General features: G+C 38.1%; 1 protein-coding gene across 3 annotated transcripts in view; it reads right to left on the bottom strand.

Annotated features, from left to right (window-relative positions):
- Positions 1-5,084: 5,084 nt before the first annotated feature.
- The window catches only part of ksr2 (kinase suppressor of ras 2), an 86,987-nt gene continuing 69,562 nt past the window's right edge, over positions 5,085-22,509 (bottom strand). For 2 of the 3 annotated variants that reach the window (XM_063896265.1, XM_063896267.1), the window contains 6 exons: positions 21,833-22,194; positions 18,285-18,381; positions 18,062-18,195; positions 16,986-17,120; positions 15,044-15,173; positions 10,617-14,025 (listed from right to left, as the gene is read on the bottom strand). In XM_063896265.1, coding sequence (XP_063752335.1) covers positions 13,879-14,025; positions 15,044-15,173; positions 16,986-17,120; positions 18,062-18,195; positions 18,285-18,381; positions 21,833-22,194 — 1,005 coding nt within the window. In that variant the 3' untranslated portion in view covers positions 10,617-13,878. Of the gene's footprint in view, positions 5,253-10,616; positions 14,026-15,043; positions 15,174-16,985; positions 17,121-18,061; positions 18,196-18,284; positions 18,382-21,832; positions 22,195-22,509 lie in introns of those variants that run through there. The other variant, XM_063896266.1, reaches the window with a different exon arrangement.

Genomic DNA, 22,509 nt, shown 5'->3' with positions numbered 1-22,509 from the left:
GCACAGTGTGAGGCAGACTGTTTGCTTTTAAAATAAAAGACAACAGCCTTATCTATGAAAAGAGACAGGAGAGATAAAGTCATGACTGGACATCAGTAAAGTGCGCTGCATCAGATCATGTTAGGTATTCTATTGTTTTTGTTGTGAAAACAAGATGAATTATCACTCAAAGATTTTTTATTGACAACTGTTTTTTTCTTCTGGACAGTAGAACAAACCCAAATGTTGCACAAAAAACACAAACTTTATAACAAGGCCTGCAAATTGTAATTCATTGACATTCAGTTGAACAGCAGAAACTAAAATATTTCTGGAAGGGTAGAAAACTTTTATAAACTTTACTGTACAAATTATACAAATGAAGATCCATTACAAGCTTGAATGAAAGATATGCTCTCTCGAGCAAGGACAGCATTATATGTTGTTGCTGATTTTATCATGAGGAGGCTGATGCTCATGAAGGAGTGATTTCTGCTGATGATTTGGGTTTAGGATTTGTCAAAACGAAACAGGAACCTGGAGGGAAGAAAGCATTATGGCATCATGGTGTTGCATTATGACTGTGTTGCAGGGAAGCATTTTAGGTACAGAATGGCAAAAAAAGGAGAGGGGGGACTGACTGACATGTTTTACAGAGGCCTGGACAAAAATACTTCTCTACAACAAACAGCTTGAAAGCAGATTCAGAGCACATTTGAATCAGCAATATGAGCGTATCGTCTGAAAGGAGGATATATTTAGGCTAATCTGTTTAAATGTTATCAACTCGTCTCTTTTGGAAAAGCTGCTTGTATTTGACATCATCCTGTACATTCTCAAGTTTTTAAATGACAATGATTTGATGACAACATTAGAGTCATCAAAAAAATAAACTTTCCAAACAAAACTCTAAAAAATAATAGAGGAAATTATACTGACAAAACTCTTATGAGAAGCCCTTTCAGTGCACTCCCTTGTATAACAGTCAAAACAATATCTTCTTCTGCCTTAGTGCGTAATGTAACAACCGACTTCCCCGTCCTTGATGAATATGTGGCTTTAAAGCAAGAGAAGGATATTTTGGAAAATACATGATTATTGTCTTTCCTGCCAAGAGTATGATGAGAAGACTGACACAAATCTCCCATCTGTAGTGAGCTACCAGACCTATATCTAAACAACCAGCATCGCATAGCTCTGTCCCAAGGGACTGAAATCCACTCAAGAACTTTTAAAATGAGCTAATCTGTAAATTATATATTGTTTGTTTTATTCTTACATAAACTGAACTGTAAAATGTGCATTGTTTGAGCTTGGTTATATTTTTTCAATGATAGAGAAAGGTTAGTACCCCCTTTGTCCTATCTGTTAGCTTTAAGCTAACAGGCTGCTGACTCCAGTTAGTCATAAGACGCGAGACTGATGTAAATGTTCTCTTTCAACTCTTTTCGAATTAAATTAAATGTTTGTTTACACTAATGTCAAACTTCTTCATAATGTAGCCTGTTTTTATTTTGGGAATTAAAGTTAACAATGGACGGCCCCGGCTGTGGCGCAACTGGCTGGGGCACCTGCACCGTACGCCAGCGACCCGGGTTCGATTCCCGACCCGTGGTCCGTTCCAGATCCCATCCCGACTCTCTCTCCCACTTTCCTGTCACTCTCCACTGTTGTATCCGATTGAAGGCAAAGAGCCCCCAAATAATATCTTTAAAAAAAACAAAAAGTTAACAATGGACAATATTGTACATGTTTTTGTAAAAACACAGGCTTTGGGAAAATTCAGCAAACTCATATGTATGAATACAATTTCTTCAGCCTGTCGTGGGTTGCTGTTATTTTGCAGTCACCAATGAACTGTGAAAAATACTATGTAGGAAAATAAACATCTTTGCAGCCAATCATCTGCATGGCTGTATGTGCATTTGTCATAGAGAGCTGGTTTCCGTAGGACTGTGCACCACTGATACTTGTGTCACCTGAAGATAATTGTGAGCTACAGGAAATTAGACTCATTTTGCAGTCAAGAACTGTCCTTCTTCTTCCGTGAATTTTGTTTTTTATGTCTTGCTACTGTGTTTGCTCTCAACAAGCCTTATTATCCAACTGCATGTAGGAATTTGGTTAAGAGGAATTGCAGAAACAGGGTTTGTCCTCTGCCCACACTATGTACACACATACAGGATGAATAGCTTTATCGTCTAAAAAATGAAGTTTTGAATCAACCGGAGATAGTTAGGAAAAGACTTTGAAACTTTTAACTAGTGAGTGCAACTTGTTACATTTGTCATGATCAAAATTATTGAGCCATATGCAAATGTGCTGAGTTTTCTTTCCTTTACTTTCTACAACAAACATAGTGGAATTTCTTTTTGGAAAGGCCATTGTTACATTCTAACATAGCAACATGAACCAAATCGCATGAAGATACCAAAAACCAACATTGAATCTGTCCTTAAATCAAGTATTTTATATCCCCGGCATTATTCTAATCATGCCAGCAACACGTGAAGCATAGTAGAAGACCCTATGTAACAGGAGTCAAGGAAAACAAATGCAATGTTTTATCTTGATCAAGTTCTGCTTACTTTATTTGTACCCACAGTTAATTTGGGTTTCCATTGGATTACTTTGTCAGGGGAATTTAAACATAGACCAAACAAAAAGAAAATGCACCTACTACTTTATGCAGTAATTCTCCACTTGGAATAAGAAATCCTGAATCTTAGTTGGATCAAATTCGAAATATGGTAGAAATATGGTAACATTAATTAAAAGGAGATGTAAGAAACTATTAACACTGGATCATTGAGACTAAACCTTGCCGTCATTATTAATGTTAGAAGTATTATTGTGTCCTATAAGTAGCCGTTCTAACAAAGAGCTTGAGGGCAACATACCAGAGCTTTTCAAATTCCCTCTGTAAACACTGGTCTATTTAAATTCATACTATTTACTACACCAGATGTGGTTGTTGTGTCTCTCAGTGGAGGGCTACAGTCCTACCTGGATGGGCTAGTGGGGAATTGAAGGTTGCTTCCGTAGACCATTGCAATTTACAACAGCAAAGCTTTAAATGCTCTTGCCAAAAACCTTGAATTTCATATCAGAATCAAACATGTTTGAAAGATGTGTTCCCTATAAATGAAAAGATTCCGTTAATTATTAAAGAAGTTGCAGGTATTTTCAAAAACAAAAAAAAGAGAATTTGGTTTTGATTGCCACTAGAAAAGTGTTACATGCCTACTCAAAACTATACATAATTAGTTGTTAAGCCTTTTAATTGACACATAGCAAAATATTTATCTTTTCAAAATATCGTATGTTTTCTTTATCTTGATTGCTTAGTCATTAAACACTTATATGTGCAGGGGAAGCGTTGGAATAGACACTGGCTCACTGTCTCTCACAGCCACACATACAAATATTCTGTCGAACTAACTGTATTTTAGTCCGTGGGTTATTTGCTCAAACAGCCTGCACACTGTGATTCACAAAAAACGTTACTTGGAGTTTTCCTTACTCGCTGAGAGATTAATTTGCTGGTGCAGACAAATGGGTGTACCAATTTCTAGGTTATCAGACCATATAAAATAATCAATTACACTGAGATATTGGAATGGGGAGGTTTGGTTCAATAGATCACTCCATCTTCATTCACAAGCAACCTTTTCCTCAAGCTTGTCCAGTCGAGAAGCTTGTTTTGAAGTAGATGTGAAATAAAAAGTGAGGTGTTTTGTAACAAAAACAAAACTGTGAATGACTTTGGGAGTGCACAGACAATAAAGAGAATTGTTGGCTTTTCTCATATTAATTTGAACCATTGTTAACAAAAAAAGGATCAGTATCCTTAACACTGCTGCTGCTACGGTGCCCTCAAACAAGGCACTTAACCTCCGAACTGCACACACACAGCTGCTTAGTGGTCACCAATGTTCATGAAACCACATAATGCTCTGTAAAATCCGCTCTATCCTCTAGGAATTACATTTATAAAGTCCTATTTATTACTTTTCCCAATTAAGTGATCCTGAACATACAGAGCGCACCACTGTCATGCCAGAGACCAGGCTTTGCATCACCAATACCGCTTGCGGAAGATTAAGACACAGTCGTCACAGTTTTTCAATTCTCCATAATTGCTTTTTTTTCCATCGGCATGATACTGTTCTGCTCGACCCAACTCAACTAACTTTTGGTCTCTATTTAGTTTTCGACTACATATATCAACACCTATAGGAAAATATAGAACGGCATTGATTTCAGGGACATTTTCTATTTAAAATCTAGGTCTAGTGAATTAAAACAATGCGTGCACTAGTGACATTAGATTGGCTATTAAAGAATTGCCTCTTCGTGAAGGATGTCAAACGTCGACCTACTGTCGATTCTCTCTGGCCAAGGACAAGGTGGTTCCTAAATATTATCTGATACAATCCACTGTGTTTGTTAATAGAAAGCAAGAAAAAGAACAAGTCGAGTAGAGAAATGCAATACCATTAATGTCAGTATGCTATTTTGTCCAGACAAGTAAATACTGAATTGCCAGAGGGGCAGATATGATAACCAAAGATCCAAAGTTTACTTTCAGGGTTAAAAGAAAGTTTCCACCTCAGCCAATAATACCCTTAAAATGTTTGGATTATCATCACAATCTTCCAAATGCAGTGTGCAATAACCCAAAACATAAGTTTAAATAATCAATATATCAGGTCATAAAAGGAAAGCAACAACAATAACTGACAAAATGACTCCTTTGCATAATTTGCATACTCCAGATGTTGTTCTTAACAGTTTTGTAGCTGTTGTGAAATTGTTTCTCAGGGGCTCCCTAGAAAAGCGGAGAGTGATATGTTGCACAATTATGGTATTAAAAAACACATTTGCAGCTTTAGATGACTTGCAGCATGGCATGAATGGCATGGTTGAAATTCCTCAACAGAAAGACAAGGGTGTCGTTTTGGGGAAGGGCTTCAGGCATAGAGCGGAGAAAGGCCTCTCTGTTTGAAAGTCTGCGGCGTGTTTGTCACCCACTCTGGCAAAGTGGGCCAATACTGACCGCTAAAGGGTCCAATCAGGCATTAGATGTACATGTATGTATCAGAGCTGGAGCAAAAAGAAAGAGCAGGAAAGGTGGGGATTGTGGAAGCAAGGTGGGGCAAAAGAGGGTGGGTGGTTGGGCAGGCGGGCGGGTGGGCGGTGGAGCAGATGTGAGCAGAGCTGAGGACGAGCTTCTCGCAAAGACACAGTCCCATCGATGCATCCGTTACAGCCTGGAGCAGGAAGGGGGAGGGAAGGAAAACAGAAACAACATTAAATTGGAAGCCATCGTTAACACACAGCCCTGCAGGAAACCACACGATAAACAGCTATGTTCAGACAGACAGTGACAAGTCAGAACACAGGAAATGAAACTTAAGTCAAATCTGAAAATTATTGGTTAGGTATTCTTTTCCATTTTGCCAATGCAAGCAAGACAGAACAGCATCGAAGAGAACATCTTTAAATAGAAATGAATGAATATTGGACTATAAAATGTTGAGAAGCTTAATGATGAATTATAAAATAACTTGTTTCAAACCACATGGAAGTCTTTAAAGGTGCTGTAATAATTACCAAAATAAAATATGCAAATCTTCTACATTTTATCTTCGTCCAATGGTGCAACTGATTTTTCTTTACGATTTGATACTGGTTTAAGGGGATAGGGTTCTATGGTGGCCGACAGGTGCAAACACGCTACAACGGCCCAGAACACTTCCAATAGGCAAAACTCGCTGCAGCTTTAGAAATGATACAAATATAAAAACTCATATGTGCAAAAACACATGCAAATGAAGAAACATTATCACCAATTTGACAACACATGCGTGACATTTAGAAAACATTCCTCAACTTGACCAAACATGCGCATTGTTTACTAAAAGCATTGCATTAACACAACAGGTGTTCGGTCTAGTATATATGAAATTACTATGTAACAGGTAGTTAAGAGCAGATCTGCAATAATAATATGTTCACCTTGTCAAAATTAATCAATCAAAATGTTTAAGCACGATGAGAGTGACAGTTTGTGAAGATGTTTTTCATTTGCATACGTTTTGGCACATTTGTGTTTTTATATGTGCATCGTTTCTGAAGCTGCAGGGCGTTTCGCCTAATGGAAGGGTTCATCATTTCTCAACATTGGAAAAACTATTTGAAGACATCTGATGGCTTCCCGAACAAATCGAAATAAATTCAAACCAATAATGTTCTTCCGTTATTTAAAAATGCATTATATTTGACTTTTGTGTACATATAGCCATATCCAAAGATGGAGCCCTGTAACATTTGCTCACTTGTGATATTTACACATTACCATAGAACTAAAAGAAAGGACATCATTTTTTTGGAATGAATTAAAAATAATCATGATCTGGACTCGCTTTGAAGTGTCCACAGAGTCTGTCGTCACACACCGTGCAGAGCTTATTCTCTGCATCCAGGGAAACCACAATGGGTCTCCAACTTAGAGTCCGAGTGGTACTGTTGTTGCTCATTATCTGCCAGATGGGCCAGCATAGGGCCTGCTGGAGGGGAAGACAGGGTCACATCCTCCATCCTCTTGCATTATGTAAGATTTATTTTTGGGATGTACAGTTCAAACCAGTGTGGGTTTGCCAAGTGGTTGTCAGACAGTCAACCACTCTCAGGCTCTTGAGCATGATGTGAAAATCGCCACAGTTTGACCAGCTAAAACTTCATTGCTCTTATATGTCAGACGGGCTGCCTCACTAGTTGCAATTATCAGTGAGGATAACATTTGCACCTAACCATAGAGCAAGAATATCTCTGGCATTAGTGTTACATTTATTTGCTCCATGAATCAGGTCAACAGCTGCGTGGGATTCAATGCGATGTACATACAGGTGTTGCCAGTTCCTTAGCTTCAAGGCTTATCAAGCGTTTCCATTGTGGCACGGCTTTGGGCTCAGTAAATCTGAACCTTTAGGACATGGCACACTTTATAGTGCTTATGTTATGCCTCTTATCTTATCACTTGTTCTCTATTTCTCTGTCTGTATTCCAAACCCCTGGTCTGATGAAATACATCTCCAGCATAACAAGCCATGTGGGTGTCTTTAAATGAATAAAGAGAACCCCACAGTCCTTAGTGGCTACTTGGAAAAGCTAATCTGCCACTCTAAATTGGCTATTTTCAAAGACATATGCCGTGTGTGTTTTTGTTGACGTTCATCATGTTTGTGAAGGTAACCCTGATCTAATTAGCCATATTAATCTATTCAAAGTCTTAGAGGAAGGAGGAACTCCCCTGGGATTGCCATGTCTTCAATGTGTGATGCAAACTACGAGTTATTTCCTGATATACTGCTATGATTAGATTGTTGTGTTGTGTGGTTTTGCCTACCTCTACATCACTAGGTTTCCTAAGTTTCTAATAATGGAGCTCATGTCATGTTCAAACGCAGTAGATACTGCAACAACATTCCTGTGGCAACAGTAACACTATGATTAACTATGATTATAGAGTGGTGCAGTGGTGATGTATTTACCCGGAAGCATCTTAAAAGGGTCCCTTGATATAAAGAAATGGAATTTCCCATTTGGATTTCAGTATATTACAGAAAATAAGCTGTGTGGCAAACAAGCTTTCAGATGCTTGTGTTTCTTTAGAGATGCTAGATTTTCAGGTAAAACCACGTGCAAAGTCAATGCAAAATCATGAAGGGTCAAACATAAATCCCCCAAAAAGACATAAAGCAAAACATGAGAAAACCAATCTCAAATGCCACATACAGAGACAAGAACAGAAAGGAGAGAAACTGAGAACGACTTGCTTTTCTAGAACATCTGCTTTAGAGCCACTAAATCCTGTGATACTTATATCAGGGAGTCACTCTCATGATTTAAGTTTTTTGGAAACATATAACATTATTATTTTCATTTTATTAAGTGATATCGATTATTATTTTATGACTCAAATAATTGCACACTAATTATAAATTCAGCCTGTTTTTATTTTTTGTTCTGGAGCCAATATGTACCATAACAAGAAATGCACTGAACCTTATCAGGTTTAACACTTGACATAAACCAAGCATTCATGCTCCAATAAGCTTCAGCCTCCCTGAGATTGGGTGATGTGGGTTTTTTACACTTCAGTGGCCCAGTCTGGATTTCAGAGGTAGAGTGAAGGTAGAGAAGAAAAAGTTAGAGGACTGGCTGTGCAGACAGGTAGAGCTCGCATCTGTCCATCTCTTTATTTATCCTTCCATTTTCCTGCTCCATGCCCTCACTTTCTCACTTTCTACCTTCCACCAGTGACTCACATGTCTGACACTTTGGACCATACTAACACACACACACACACACACACACACACACACACACACACACACACACACACACACACACACACACACACACACACACAGTCCTCAATACTACAGTTTGTTCACAGAGGAAGAGGAGTTGAGACAAATAAAATACACCAAAAAGAAACACCACATCATGGCATGTTACAGCATCTATATAAGCACATGACTATTGTTTAAAACAGACTGGAACTATCTATTAAGGAAGAAAAGCAAAGGCGACAAGTAGCAGTAGCTATCAAATAGCAAATCAAATAGCAAATAAAAAATGTCCATGGTTTCCCTTTACATGGGAATTCTGTAAACCCAACAGACACATTTTATATTGTGCCACTAATACAAAATATTTTCTGGCAAAGTGAGACTCGCTTGCTGCTTACTGCTGTTCAAGCTACCTGAAACAGCGCCACTTCCCAAGTCAAACACTTAACTAGATGATTTAACATGTGTAGGTTCTTAAAGCAGTAATATATACTATATATAGCCAAATCAAGTTATTTTCATTCCTCTGAAAAGCAAAACTAGCTGGAGTCTAAGCGGCTGTAAGGGGTATAAGGAAATTCTACTGTGCTTATTCTTTGGAAAATTTGGGCAATTTTTATACTTCTTGATGCTATGCATACTGCATGCACTCGCAACTTGCATAAAGATACCATTTCTCGATCCGAATAACATTTCTGGATACAGTTCCTATGTTAATGCCTGCTGTAAATGCGGTCTTAGAGTTAACTTTTACTAGCTCAACTTTTATTTGAATTCATAAATACTCTCTCTTTTTTTAATTATTACAAAATGTTGTTGGTTTGTTCTGATGAATATCTTATTTCCCTTTATTGCCTTTTAATTCTATTCCATATTATTTATTTTCTAAATAAAAGGAACAAATTGCGAGTCCTAGAAGCTACAATGGAGATGGTTGTGTCAGAGGCATGAGCTCCATCGGTGCAGACAGTTTATCAAAGCTAAATAAGTTTATACTGTGCATTACTTAAGGGGATAATATAGTTTAAGACTGCTGTACTGTAGCTGTCCTCCAGCTTTCATATGATTGGAATGCCAAAGACCTGCATGTTGAAGCTCTTCTAAATGAACCCAGCTAAACTCAGTTCATGGATGTCCTGGAAACAGAAACTTTCAAAGGATGAGTCGAGATAAACAAACCATTTAACTTGCAATAAAGGGAACTCTAACCTTGACAATAACACAACAGTTTGATCACCTGGAACTCATTGAGGAGTGGTTAATGTCATCACAAGGTCTTAGTGGAGGGAAAACGCTCACAGTTCATGCTGGGTTTCTACTTGTGTAGACAGCTCTAGATATTTCTCAGCTAAGGAAAGGTAAACCTGTCTTTTGAGGTCACTTTTCTTGCATCAAAGAGAACTATGGAGTGGATGTTGCTGTGGCATATGATCACGGCAGAAGAGGAGGCAGCATTTCTATACAGTGCTTAAGAGTGGAGTTGGCTGCTGCAGAATAGTTTAGAAGAAGGATTTAACATTTTGGGATATTTGGATTAAAGAATTTTATTGGAATATTGATTTCACTCTTATTTATTTTTGGAAAATATAAGGTGATAGCAGCTAGTTAGCTTAGCATAGTGGAAACAAAAGTCTGCCTAGATGTAACACAATCTGCCTCCCAGCACCTCAGGAGTTCAGTAAATACCACACAGAATCATTTTCCGTTCAATCTCCATTTTCCCTAGTCAATTACAAGAGACCATCACATCCGCCTGATTATAACAGCATTTCATGTTGACACTGATTTTGGGTTTGAATGGCGTCTACTACTGCAGCTTAACAATGTTGTTAGTCCCGCCCTGTGGCACCTACGCATTGATCATTTGTCTTCCTGTGGAGATTATTTGCTCAATTGCTTTTTAATGTCTGACAAAGTTATGTAGCCTTTAATGGACATTTTTCAGGCTTTCCAGTGGAGGGGGGGTTTCATAGTAAAACAGATGTTGTATCCTGGGTCACTCTTAATATTTATAACTGGAGGGAAACAACATCAAAAGTTCCACTTTGTAGAATGAGATTGAGATCGCCTCATGCTTAGAACATTAATTAGGTGGTAAACACTTACTCAATGCTACGTCTGCCTTTTAAAGACATGGTAAAGATGTCAACCAAAGTAAAATATGGATAAGGTTTGACTAAGATAAAACATGACATAAAAGAAACAGAAAACATTCAAAATGAAAACATATTTTTATTGTCATACACTTCGTAAAGGATGAGTGCAAATAAAAGAGCTTGTGATCAAAATCTAACCATCACTAAGCCATGGACCATAAGGCATCATTAAATACAAGCTGTTTGGAGCTATCATCTACAATACAAGGACGGAATCAAGGAAAATAAACAACACAGCATCAATGCTTATGCAAGTAGAAGGAAAATGATGGAAAATAAATTTAACTGAACAGAAAAACAGAAACAACAAAAAAACACAACACAATTCATACATTCAAAAGAAAGAAGTCAACAAATTCACAAGGATATTGATATTACTGCAAGTGACGATAAAACATAGTCTACAATCGGTTATGTACACTTGGCACTAATGTTAGATCTTTGATTGTTGTCCAGTCAGGTTGTTGTCAACTCTAGCATGTGCACAGGGCGCAAATCTTTTTATCTTATTTAAATGCTAATCAATTATATCATCTATAAATATTCTGAAATAACCATTCTGTCAAACAAAGCTGTTGAAAAGTTTGGCAAAGCCTGACATAAAACTCCATTAGGTATTGAGATCAAACTGCTCAATGGACAAAAGTTCATCAGAAAAATGCTCACATAACTTTTATATATATGTAGTGTTTTTTTTTTTCATAACAATAATCAATCTTTGATAGTCCAACTCATGCACTTGAAAGTTGTAAACAGTACAAATATAAATGATCCACTTACAATATTTGAATCCCAGCAATTCCAAAATAGACAGACTCCAAAAACAGCAGCAGATTGTTTGTATGCATTTTCCAACACTGGCAGATGTGTATATAATGAATTGGAAAATGGCTATTAAACATGATTGGATTGTCTCTATCTATTCCACGTGGCTAGAGAGAATCGAAAGCAGTATACAGCTCAAATGGCGCCAAAGCTTCCAATTCATGATGATATGACTTTGTTATTTCTTTATAACACACATTTAAAATATATTATGATATATAGTAGAAAGTAGAAAAATGGCCTGGGGTGGTCTTCAGCATTGTGATATGTCTTTTCTGATATGTTGAAGGGAAAGTTCAGCCAGATTGAAGTTACTTTTACTTTAACTTTATAATCCAATAACTCAATAACTGCTTTGTTTAAATGAAGCAAATCAAAATTTAAAGAAACAAAAAGGCAAGTTTGTGATGAATTTGTCCTCCAGAGTCACTTTTTCGGCAGTGTTGTAGTCAAGAAGAAGGCTTGTTAAAAACTGTTTTGTTTGCTAGAAAACTACTGTAACCTGTAATTTACAAATCATTTATGATAAACTTATTAATATTTGATTACATATCGTAATCCCCTGCTTGACAATATCTTTGTTTTCAAGGTGTGTTTCTTTATTTGTATATTTGTGTGTATGTGTGTGGGTTTGTTCTTGCTACAAAGAGAGGACAGTTTGAAAAGTGAGGACATTTTTGCCAGTCCTCACTTCTTCTAAAGACCTGTTTGAGGATTAAGACTTTGTTTTACAGTTCTGGTCAGACTGAGGCTTAAGTTAAGGTAAGATTAGTGTAAGGGATGTGGTAGGAATTTACTTGTGATGGCTAAGGTAAGGGTTAGGGGTATGTTAATGATGATGCTCATGATAGAAGAAGATGTAAGAGTGTGTGTGTGTGTGTGTGTGTGTGTGTGTGTGTGTGTGTGTGTGTGTGTGTGTGTGTGTGTGTGTGTGTGTGTGTGTGTGTGTGTGTGTGTGTGTGTGTGTGTGTGTGTGTGTTCAAATGTACCTTTGCACTATACGCATGTACCAGAGCTTTGGTTTTAAAATAAACTGAAGATGAATTCATTTCGATGTCTTTCACTTAGAACATCTGTGACCACGAGTAACTCAGTATGAACATTCATTTATACAGCAGATTTATGAATTATTAACCAACAGTATTTAATACTTTCTAGTGTACTATATTAAAAAAACACATTTCACTTTTACCTTCAATGTGTTGTTCATAGGTATTTGAGGAAATGCAACACAGAAAGGTTAAAGGAATATCAGTTTAATCATTTTGTTGAGGTTAAATGAATGTATATTCAGCCTGACTACAACACTGCTTTTGAGCAACTTGAAACTAATTTTACCATGTACCAAACAAAGGACGACAACTTCTCAGAGTTTTTGCGTTTCCTTTTTAAAGGTTGTGTGCTCCCTTTACCCGTCTAGTACTCACATCATTTTCCTGTGAGGATCCAAATCATTCTGGTCCTCAGACCCAGCAACAGGTTGTCTCAACGTGTCATACACTAATCATAAAGCCAACGTTTCAGTTAATGTATCCAATTAATACATTATTTTCAATTACTGCATCAGCTATACAGTAGCTGACTTTATTTGAATCTGTGTTTATTATATTCTGTACCTATCATTAGCTATTTAATGAAAAATAATATGCATTTAGTAATAGGTAATGGGGGTTTAGGGGGCTCAGTGATAGCATATCTATAGGTTAATTAGTTGATGAGATACATTTCAAGTGTCAGCGATTTCTCAGAACAGTGTCAAGTGAGAAAGTCCTGGTCTGACTGGCTTTTTTCCCCCCAAAGACTGTAATTGTTCAAACGTCCCGCTTAAGTTCACAGGCAATATTCAAGAGAGAACATTCTCCCATCAAAGAACGGCGCCAACACATCCCCACACAAACAGGAACGCTGGCCTCTTCACATTCAAATGGTACGGTGTAAATAAGAGGACAGTTTTTGAAAGTTAAATAAAGCTTTTGAGACAAACATGTAGCTTATTCACACATCCACACATGAGAGACCATGAGGTAACAGTGACAGAATGCTCTACACAGTTGACAGACATAAGGAATGGCAAGACAATGTTATGAGTATATACAATGTGTGATGAACAACAGTTACATTCATTCAAAACAGAATGCAAGAAGACATTGGAAAATAAATCTACATTTGATCTCAAACATGTTTTGTTTTTTTTGTAAGTCCAGGATGATGTGATCAATCAAAAGTTACAAGCAAGATACATCCACAAAATCAAATCAAATATAATGAAGGGATCAAGTCAATAGTAAGAGACAAAAAAAATAAAGGAAAGAATATCCAGTATGGTTCAAATCAAACCAAAGAAAATATGAGTCCCGACTGCCTTGAGAAGCCTGACAGTCTCTGTACACACACATGCCAACATTCCATGAAAGTACACACAGCACGGGCAGTTTTCATCACTGGGCTGGCTTTTGGATTCAGTGCATTCTTTAAGGAGATGGGTTATTTAAGAAGAGTAATGGCGGCTTGTTTTTTTTTATATAGTTGCTGATAGTTTGTTGTTTTGTGTCCCTAACTCATTTGACATACTCAGCTGACTTCCAGAAGTGCCCTGGGTGGGAAAGGCGACGATTCCGTTTTGGCAACTTTTCCAGTAAATCTACCAGCTTGGAGAAGCTGGGCCGCTCATCCTGCTTGTACGCCCAGCACAGAAGCAGAATGTCCTGGAAAAGATACAACGGAAAACCAGCTTTTAAGATTGTGCAAATAAATGTCTTGATTTTCCTGTAAGTATTGGTGCTGTTTATTGAATACCTACAGTTCTAGACAGGAACCGCAATCACGGCAGGATGCACAGCTCCTTTTACGTAACCAAGACAGAGATCGTTAAGTGCAGGAGGTGTCCAGCCTTCCACACCATCCTGGCACTTAAAGTGCTCTGCATCTTTGCAATACTTAATTTGCACACAGTTACGTACTCAAAAAAGCTCCAGAGACTAAGTATATACTTAAACAGAGGGTTTCACAATGTAAAGATATGCAATTTAAATATCAGACAAAGATACTGTACGAGGTAAAAGTAATACATTTTTAGTTTGGATCACTCAGCAACAGTCAGCACTTAAACAACTGTGGTACAAGAGCCTAAACAAAGTGTCAAAACAAAACATGTCTAATTGTCATCTCTTTTTTTTTTTTTAGATTTCATTTCTAAAAAGTTTCTGAGGTGGGAAGCAACTAAGTGCATTTACTCAAGTACTGTACTTTAGCTTCGGTATTTTAAATGTTACTTTGAACTTCTACTCCACTACAATTCAGAGGTAAATCATGTACTTTTACTCCACTATATTTATTTAATACCTCTAGTTACTCTGCAGATTAGGATTAATGATGTGAAATATAATCAACACTTAAAGACTTTAGTTACACCTGGAGTGAATACACAAGCAGTATTTGAAACCCAGTCCTTACTTTTGTACTTTTACTTGAGAAACCTTGCAAAACCGATGCAGTACTTTTACTTAAACACAAGATCTGAGTACTTGTCCCACCTCTGCCCGGGATTGCTCATTGTTCATCTTTATCATGAGAAGTTCATTTCTGAGAAATAATCAACGTTTGTGTTTGAGCACTTGTTCTAGGATTGAATGGGCTGAAAGAAAAAGCAGGAATGCTCTTAAGTTAAAAAAAAATAGGAGGACTAACAAATTGTGACAAATGGAAAAGAAAGAGAGCCCTTACTGATATCTCCTTCCCCATGCCAGTTTGGGCGAGGTTTGGCTTCATCCCGCTGCCAATCTGCCAGATAATCACCTCTGCTGGCTGACTCTTGTAAGGCCACTCACGTGCGTGTAACTCGTACCAGATGGTGCTGTGATGAAAGAGGAACAAAGTGATGGTCAGCGCTTTGTACTGTCTGGAACTCCATATTTCCCAAACACCCACGAAGGGTTCCCATTCTGCCCAGTTCTAACGCGTTCAGGAAATGCTTCAGTTGCAACTTCTGTAAGCCATCAAACTCAACGGTTTTGATCAGCTTTCAGATTCATGGACAGCTGTTGTGCAGTTTTATTGCAAACATTTGAATTCTGTAGATGAATTTTGTATGTAACTTAAATCCAGATTTTAAAGATACAGTACAGTTGTAAAAACAGCTCCTGCTCAATTAGAATATAAGCAAGTGTTGTTTTCATTCTGCTCCAGCACGTCAAATTTGAGTAGCCTAAAAATAGCCCTTTGCCAAGAGTAGAAAAAAAAAATGAAGGCTGTTTTCGATTAATATGTAAAATAGCCATGGGGGTCACCTCTAGGTAACACAAGAGATATGAGAGCAGCTGGACATTGTGCACAAGCACTGCACTCTTCTTCCCTTCAGGGTGATATAGCAACAAAACCTCCATATGGGTGACCATCTGAAACTCCAATAGTTCTAGGAGTCAACAAAGCAGGGTCCACCCCCTCAAATGAATCAGTAATGGGATTGGAGGAGGAACAGGCGCCGTGGGTAATTTTAATCAACTTAAGACACATTTAAAATTGGACCTTAGAGGAGGAGAGGCAGGATACTTTGGTTCGAGAAACCAGAAGGGACACTCAAAAGCAATCTAGTTGGTTTGATGATTTCAGTCAAAATGTTGAGAAGTTGGGCATTATTACTTCTTGGGCAGTTTTAGCCCTATAATGCTTTGAATGTTAAATATCAGTTCCTTAACTTGTCTTTCTTTGCAGTCACATGCACAATAGATGTTCACTTTATTTGTATGCTTACTTTACTTTCTATGACTATTGTAATGTTCTTTTCCTTAGATGCTCCATAGATCAATGTTGAATCCACTTTTCAATTTCTAGAAACCCTTGTTGTCGCCTGACACAAATTAAACCCCATAACCTCCTGTGCAGTTGAGACTTACACCTAGAAAACAAACTACAACACACAACAGATGTTTTGAAGCCCTAATGTAAAAGCTTTTAAAAGACAAAGTTTAATCATAAACCAGCTTCCTTTGTACATCTTAAATGTCATGGTGTCACTCTTCTGCCTAATACATTTTATTATGTCTATTGACTCTTCGACATTCACACATTTTCCCTTTTTCCCTTATTAGCCAAACAGATTAACATTTAAACATTGTCTTTCACCCACATGGGGGAACCAATCACAAGTCAGTGAGCTCTTTATCTACTCCAATCAGTTTCTCCAGTGTCTTGCTGTCTTCCAGTTGCCAGTTGACAATTTCAGTCCCCATCACTACCATAACTAAGGGTTCATTCATAAAGGAGATGCCGTAACTCGGGGGTCTTCACTGTTCACTGTTCCTGAGAATATACGATCCTCCCAAACAAGTAGGGTGAATGTCAAAATCTGATAATTTTCAAGCAATTAAGTTTTAAAATGTCTAATCCTGCTCTCACTAAATGCTTATTACAGTCTATTTTTTGTACGGTAAGCAGTGAACATCTATAATGAGATCTGGCAACGTGTTAATGAGAGTCGCCTTTTGGTCATGTGATGTGGAGTTTTTGGATGCTGCTCTGTAGAAAAGCCAGAAAGAATTTATTTCGCATATAGATTTGGGCTTTGTTTACCCTCTCCATCAACGGTGGGCGAAGATGGACCAACATCAGGCTTTGCCATTGTCTGTGAAAAAACGCACAGGGGGGCGTCAGCTGAAACGACACTTACCCAAAAGCAAAGACATCTGACTGTTTGGAGAAGGGAAGCTTGTCCTCCTCTGTATCGGGGGAGAGCTGCTGGATTATTTCTGGGGCCAGGTGACACAGCCAGCCATTGGGGATCCTCAGTTTGTCTTCTCTTCGGCTGAGGGATGAGGAAACGTGGAGATGACATGTCAGGGTTTATCGATCTGCTGTACCATGCTGCCAAGCCACAGTAAAGATATTTGTCGTCGCTTTTTCATTCTACTATATTGTCTTTGCTGATATAACAAGATTAGAAGAATATGTTGCAATTCAATTATTGTTCAAGAAAAGGATGAACACTTTGGGCTTTGCAGCTGCGTCACTTGCACATTTACTGCTCAGTTCGGTAGGTCAGACACATTTAAAAGAACGCTATTCAAATATCCATGTATAAGATTAAGAGTGCCCTCACACCTGCAGTATTTTCTTCACTTGAGAAATAATTGTAAGGTAAGTATTTTTGTAGGTGCTGTCAACAATGTAAAATGTTGAACAAAGCCAGGTATGTTATTTGTCTAATTACATATGGGAAATATATGGTGTCACGTGGGTTGTACGTTGCCAGGAGTTCAGTGAAAAGCCAGCCCACATTTCCGATATGACGTCAAGTCCGCAGTAAATCCGGATCAGATCGTTTGTACCCCCGTTTATAGAGATGTGGGTAAGGAGGAAAATAGAAAGGGATGTATTTTCTGAGACTTTGTGAGTCTCCTTACACACCGGGGCCACATATGTATGTATAAAAGACAGCAAAAAGTGAATTTTGCATAATAGGGGACCTTTAACACAGCTTTTCAACACTGTTTATGTCTTTCCGTGATTGAGAAGGAATCTCTCCCATGAAAACGGTTACTGAAGACAAATTAAGGGTAATCAAGTGATGTTATTTTTTTTGTGAATATGTCACAAATACTGTACCTCCACTCAACGTTTCGTACGCCCTCTACCATGTGTGCCAATAGTGTTAAAATAATGTCATTCTGTCTCGAAGGCAAAATACTGCGTTGCAGGTGCTTAAAAAAAGTCATTCTGTCTGAGATGTGTGTTGAAAATAATTACCTGCCAGCCTGCAAAACCCCTGATATGGTGAAGAGTCCAAAGTCGGTGATGACGACTTTCCCGTTGTCATAAAACACGTTTTTGGACTTCATGTCTTTGTGTAAGATCCCCTTTGCGTGGAGGTAGCCCATCCCCTGAGGACAGAGGGAGAGAAATGTGACTTTTCTGTAATGTGATGGGCACTGAGCAAGTGTTCCGGGGAATCAGTGCAGAGTTGTTTTACCTTGACCATCTCTTGTGCGATCTGTCTGGTCTTGTTAACATCCAGGACAACCTTGGCATCCCTCACCACAGAATAAAGTGTCCTGCCTTTACACAAGCTGAGAGAGGGGGACAAGGACAAGATTTACTGTGTGGGCTTATGTAATAATTGTATCAACTTCAAAATATTTGACATTTTAGGTCTTGTGATCACATTTAAACTTTTGCAATTCATTTTCCCTTTGTCCGAATAAATAAAGAATAAAACTCAACCTTAGTGCGACCTGAGTCGGCTGCATTTTGTCATCAAACAGCCCCTGTTTTCCCAAAGATGACCGTCGGATATGGGACACAGCTGTCACCAACATAACACTGGCCCCTTATTTTTACCTTTCACTCGATATTGTACAGTATAAACCATACAGAACACACCAGTCTTTTTCTCTTGTTTTGGAAACCACTAAGCACTTCATTCACTGTTTTCAATCGTACAAAATGTAATTTGATAGTGTGTGTGTGTTTGATGCTTTTCTTAAGAAAAATTCCTTCCTGGTTGTAAAAATGTCTAACACAAATACACTTTTCTTGCCTCACGCTTAACCCTAACCTAAACCCTAACCCTTTTGCAACTGTTTTCAAATAAATTAAAGTTGGGACTATTTATCTAGCTGTTATTTTGTTTATGCAGTTTTATAAAATGTAAGCTTGTTTATGTGTTTTATTGACCTCTTTTAAAATCTACCTACAGGCAGAAATATACAGGGTTTTTACGTCTTATTACACTTTGCTCTCTCTTGTTGTTGCAAGGTGCTGTTGTTTATTTTGTTGTTACTGTTTACCTTGCCAATGCTGCATTCAAGACATGTCTGCAGAATAGGAGGACGGAAAATGCGCTAATGTTACAATGCTCATGCATTATTCCAAGAAAGATTTTAATTATCCATAGCGTCGAAATGTGGCTTGCTGGGGGCAATTCAACGTTAGCATTATGAATTGACATATCCCTTGAAATGTTCAGAATATATGTGACTTTTGAAAAATGGATCGAAGTGTGTTTACTTTGGTATCTACTAGGTTTTGTGTATGTGGGGCCCACACACGCTTGCTTTGGCTTGTTAAGTAACTTTTGACACAAGACACACAATGTCTTCTTAGTTGACTTCTCAAATTGCTGCAATCACTTCATATAACCAGTCATCTTTTATGTCAAATGTGTTTTTGCCAAACCAAAAAAACTGGCTTCACCTGCAGTTTGAGATGTTGTTGGAGGATGAAATGCCATCATTTCTAACTGACACGTGGGCCCACTCGGTGTCAGGGTGAGGCTGTTACACTGCGATGTGAGAGGTAGTGTCATATTTCTGGAGGGGTGCCTCAAAGCGGCTTATTAATAGACAGCTCTACAGCCACCCCCTGCCTCACACCTGAAGCCCTCAACCCCGACTGTGCCACGCAGGTGACCAACAAAGGACCTGAAGCCAACAGTTCATACATATTCATTACCAACGCTGACCTGACACCAGCTGCATTTTTAGAGGCTCTCTGTCCTCTGGGTATTTATAACACCCAAATGTGGCTTATGGCTTCACTGTAACTTCAGTAGAAACCTTACATTCACCTTATGACAACAATTACTGCAATACCTCAGAGGCAGCATTTGCTTTTACTCAGCTGATGTTCTGGTAACTAGGCAGAATTGATCCCCTGCCACTAGTGACAAATTCAATGATCAATTTTTATGGTTTCACTAATGCACCCTGGACATGCTCATCCTTAATAAACCACACATGATATTACACATTTATCACGATGAGTATCAGAAAGTACATTTTTAGATCCCTTCTTGAAAAGAAGAAGCAAATTATTGGTGGATAACAAAGCCACCTGTTGCACTGACATTTGCTATTATTTTCAGCAATCAGGATGGCATCTCCCCTGCACTCACGACAATTTGAGCAGGCATCAACTGCAATCATGCATCTCAGTCAATCAATCAGTCAAGCCGTTATTAAGAAGCTGTTTACCATCACTGTTAACGGAATGAGAAGGGAGTCATTTCTTTTACTATTAGCTTTGTCTCATGAATCACTTTTTCAACGGTGGGTCCAGCTTGGAAATCCCACTCTTTCTGTCAAATAAATATAAAACCAGAAGATACAAAGAGGTTTATTATTTTTCTTAGTGAGACATTCTTCTTTGTTCGCAGCCTGTGTCGATGGCTTTGGAAAATATCCGAACAATTTTTCTTTTTGAACATTATTAGCTAATTAATTAAACAGGACATTATTCTTTGTGATGGCCTTTAATTAGAACACAGCCTTGTAATACAATGAGAAAATACTTAAGGTTTAAGGTTGTTCACTTTGCAGGCCGATTCACTCCAACCACTAAAGTCAAGACAATTTCAGCAGGCGCTGTGAGTGTTTCTAGCAGCCTGTTCTCATCATAACGTTTGGAGCACGCTTCATTGTCCCAGAGGCGGCCGGATCAGTGGCTGGTCTGACATTAGACCCAGGGGACAAGGACTAGTTTAAGAGATTAAGAAGCAGAGCACACCACCATTCTCGGAGGTGTGATTCATTTTAGGAAAATCCCCAATGATAGTGAAGAACAAATGAACATGTGAGCAGTGGGGGTTAGTTGTATTCATGAAAAAGTCACATCTTTTGTCACACATTTTACATATTTTTTTCCCTTTCTTTCAATTTGGAATACCAAACTGTATGGACAGTTTAAAAGTCGTTTCCCTCCTAAAACTTTGCAACTTTTTGACATGCAAATGCATTAATTCAACCTTATTTATGGATAGATACAGTATATCTTTTTTTAATGTATTATGTAGATACGATATACTTCAATGAAATACACAAAGACAAAAACACTGTCAGGCTTTTATCAGCACAACATCACATGATACAGCCGTAAAAGTATTTTTCTCTTCAGTTTTACACATATCTATTTATATTTTAAATGGATAGCAATATTTTGTCTGAAGACATGATAACATTTATTTTAGAGATTACAATAATACCCTCTATTATTTTTATGAATGCAATGTCATATCCAAGTATATGCTATTGCCTTAAACTATATTAAAATAAATGATAAAATTCCCTGCACTATATTCTGCCTTTCCTTTGGAAACATGTATCAAATATTGCAAATGAACCTAAACTCAAAATATACTGCTTTCATAATTGTTCTCAATCCCTTTCATGTTTTATAGATATTTCCCTTTTTTTCAAAAGGATTTTTGGTCTTGTGTTTCTGTGTCCCAATTCCGTACAACATACCGTAAGTAGGCTTTAAGTATGTAGTGTTTTCACACTTGAAATCTTTATAAGTATACTTAAAGTCAAGATACATACAAAATAACACTATGAGTGTGATGTTGCTGAAAACCACCATCACTGCATTAAACAATTCAATGGAGGTGCTTAAAAACAAAATGATACATATTGCAGATGGAGGTTAGACACTAAACTTTTAACTACGAGATCTAACAACAAAGCAAGTTCATCAACAGCCATTGAGTTTATTTCAGAACACGTGTCCCATCTTTATCCTTACCTTGTGATGATTGCCAGGTGTGGTGGGCTCATGCAGGCCCCCATAAACAGCACCACATTCTCGTGGCGAGTGTTGCGGTAAGCCATCACCTCACGCTTGAAGGCCTTGAGCTGGTCCTCGTTGTCACGCTCAATGTCGATCAGGCGGATTGCCACCTCACCATGCCAGCGTCCGTGGAAAACTTTGCCAAAGCGGCCCTTGCCAATCATCTCCCCGATCTCCAGCTGCTCAAACGGAATGTCCCACTCCTGCAGGAAGATGCTGGTCTGGCTGGCCTTGCGTGGGAAGTTGCGTGCCGACAGAAGCGACAGGTTCATCTCCTCGAACTCGTCACCGGAATCCTCGTCGTTGCCGTCCTCGTTCTGTGATAAAGAAAAATCAAACAGTTATTTGGTAGCTGTTGGCCTGCTTTTCACAGATGTACATACATATGTGCAGGTATGGTGAATGAAATGCCCCTGTCCAACATGAAGAGGTAGTGTAAAAATATTTGACCAACATGTCAAATGCTTTTATTCTATTTGCCACAGAGCTGGAGGATCAAAATCAGCTGAAACCTCCTTTAAAGGAAGTTTCACAGACATACATGGTTATTTATTCTGAATGTAAAACCTAGTTGTGTCATAATATATTTGTACATTGAATCAATGACTTTATCAATGAATATGTAATAAAGA

Source organism: Eleginops maclovinus, chromosome 12, assembly GCF_036324505.1.
Source record: "Eleginops maclovinus isolate JMC-PN-2008 ecotype Puerto Natales chromosome 12, JC_Emac_rtc_rv5, whole genome shotgun sequence".
Classification (NCBI taxonomy): domain Eukaryota; kingdom Metazoa; phylum Chordata; class Actinopteri; order Perciformes; family Eleginopidae; genus Eleginops; species Eleginops maclovinus.
The sequence above is the reverse complement of the archived record's forward strand: the minus strand, read 5'-3'. Positions and strand labels throughout refer to the sequence as shown.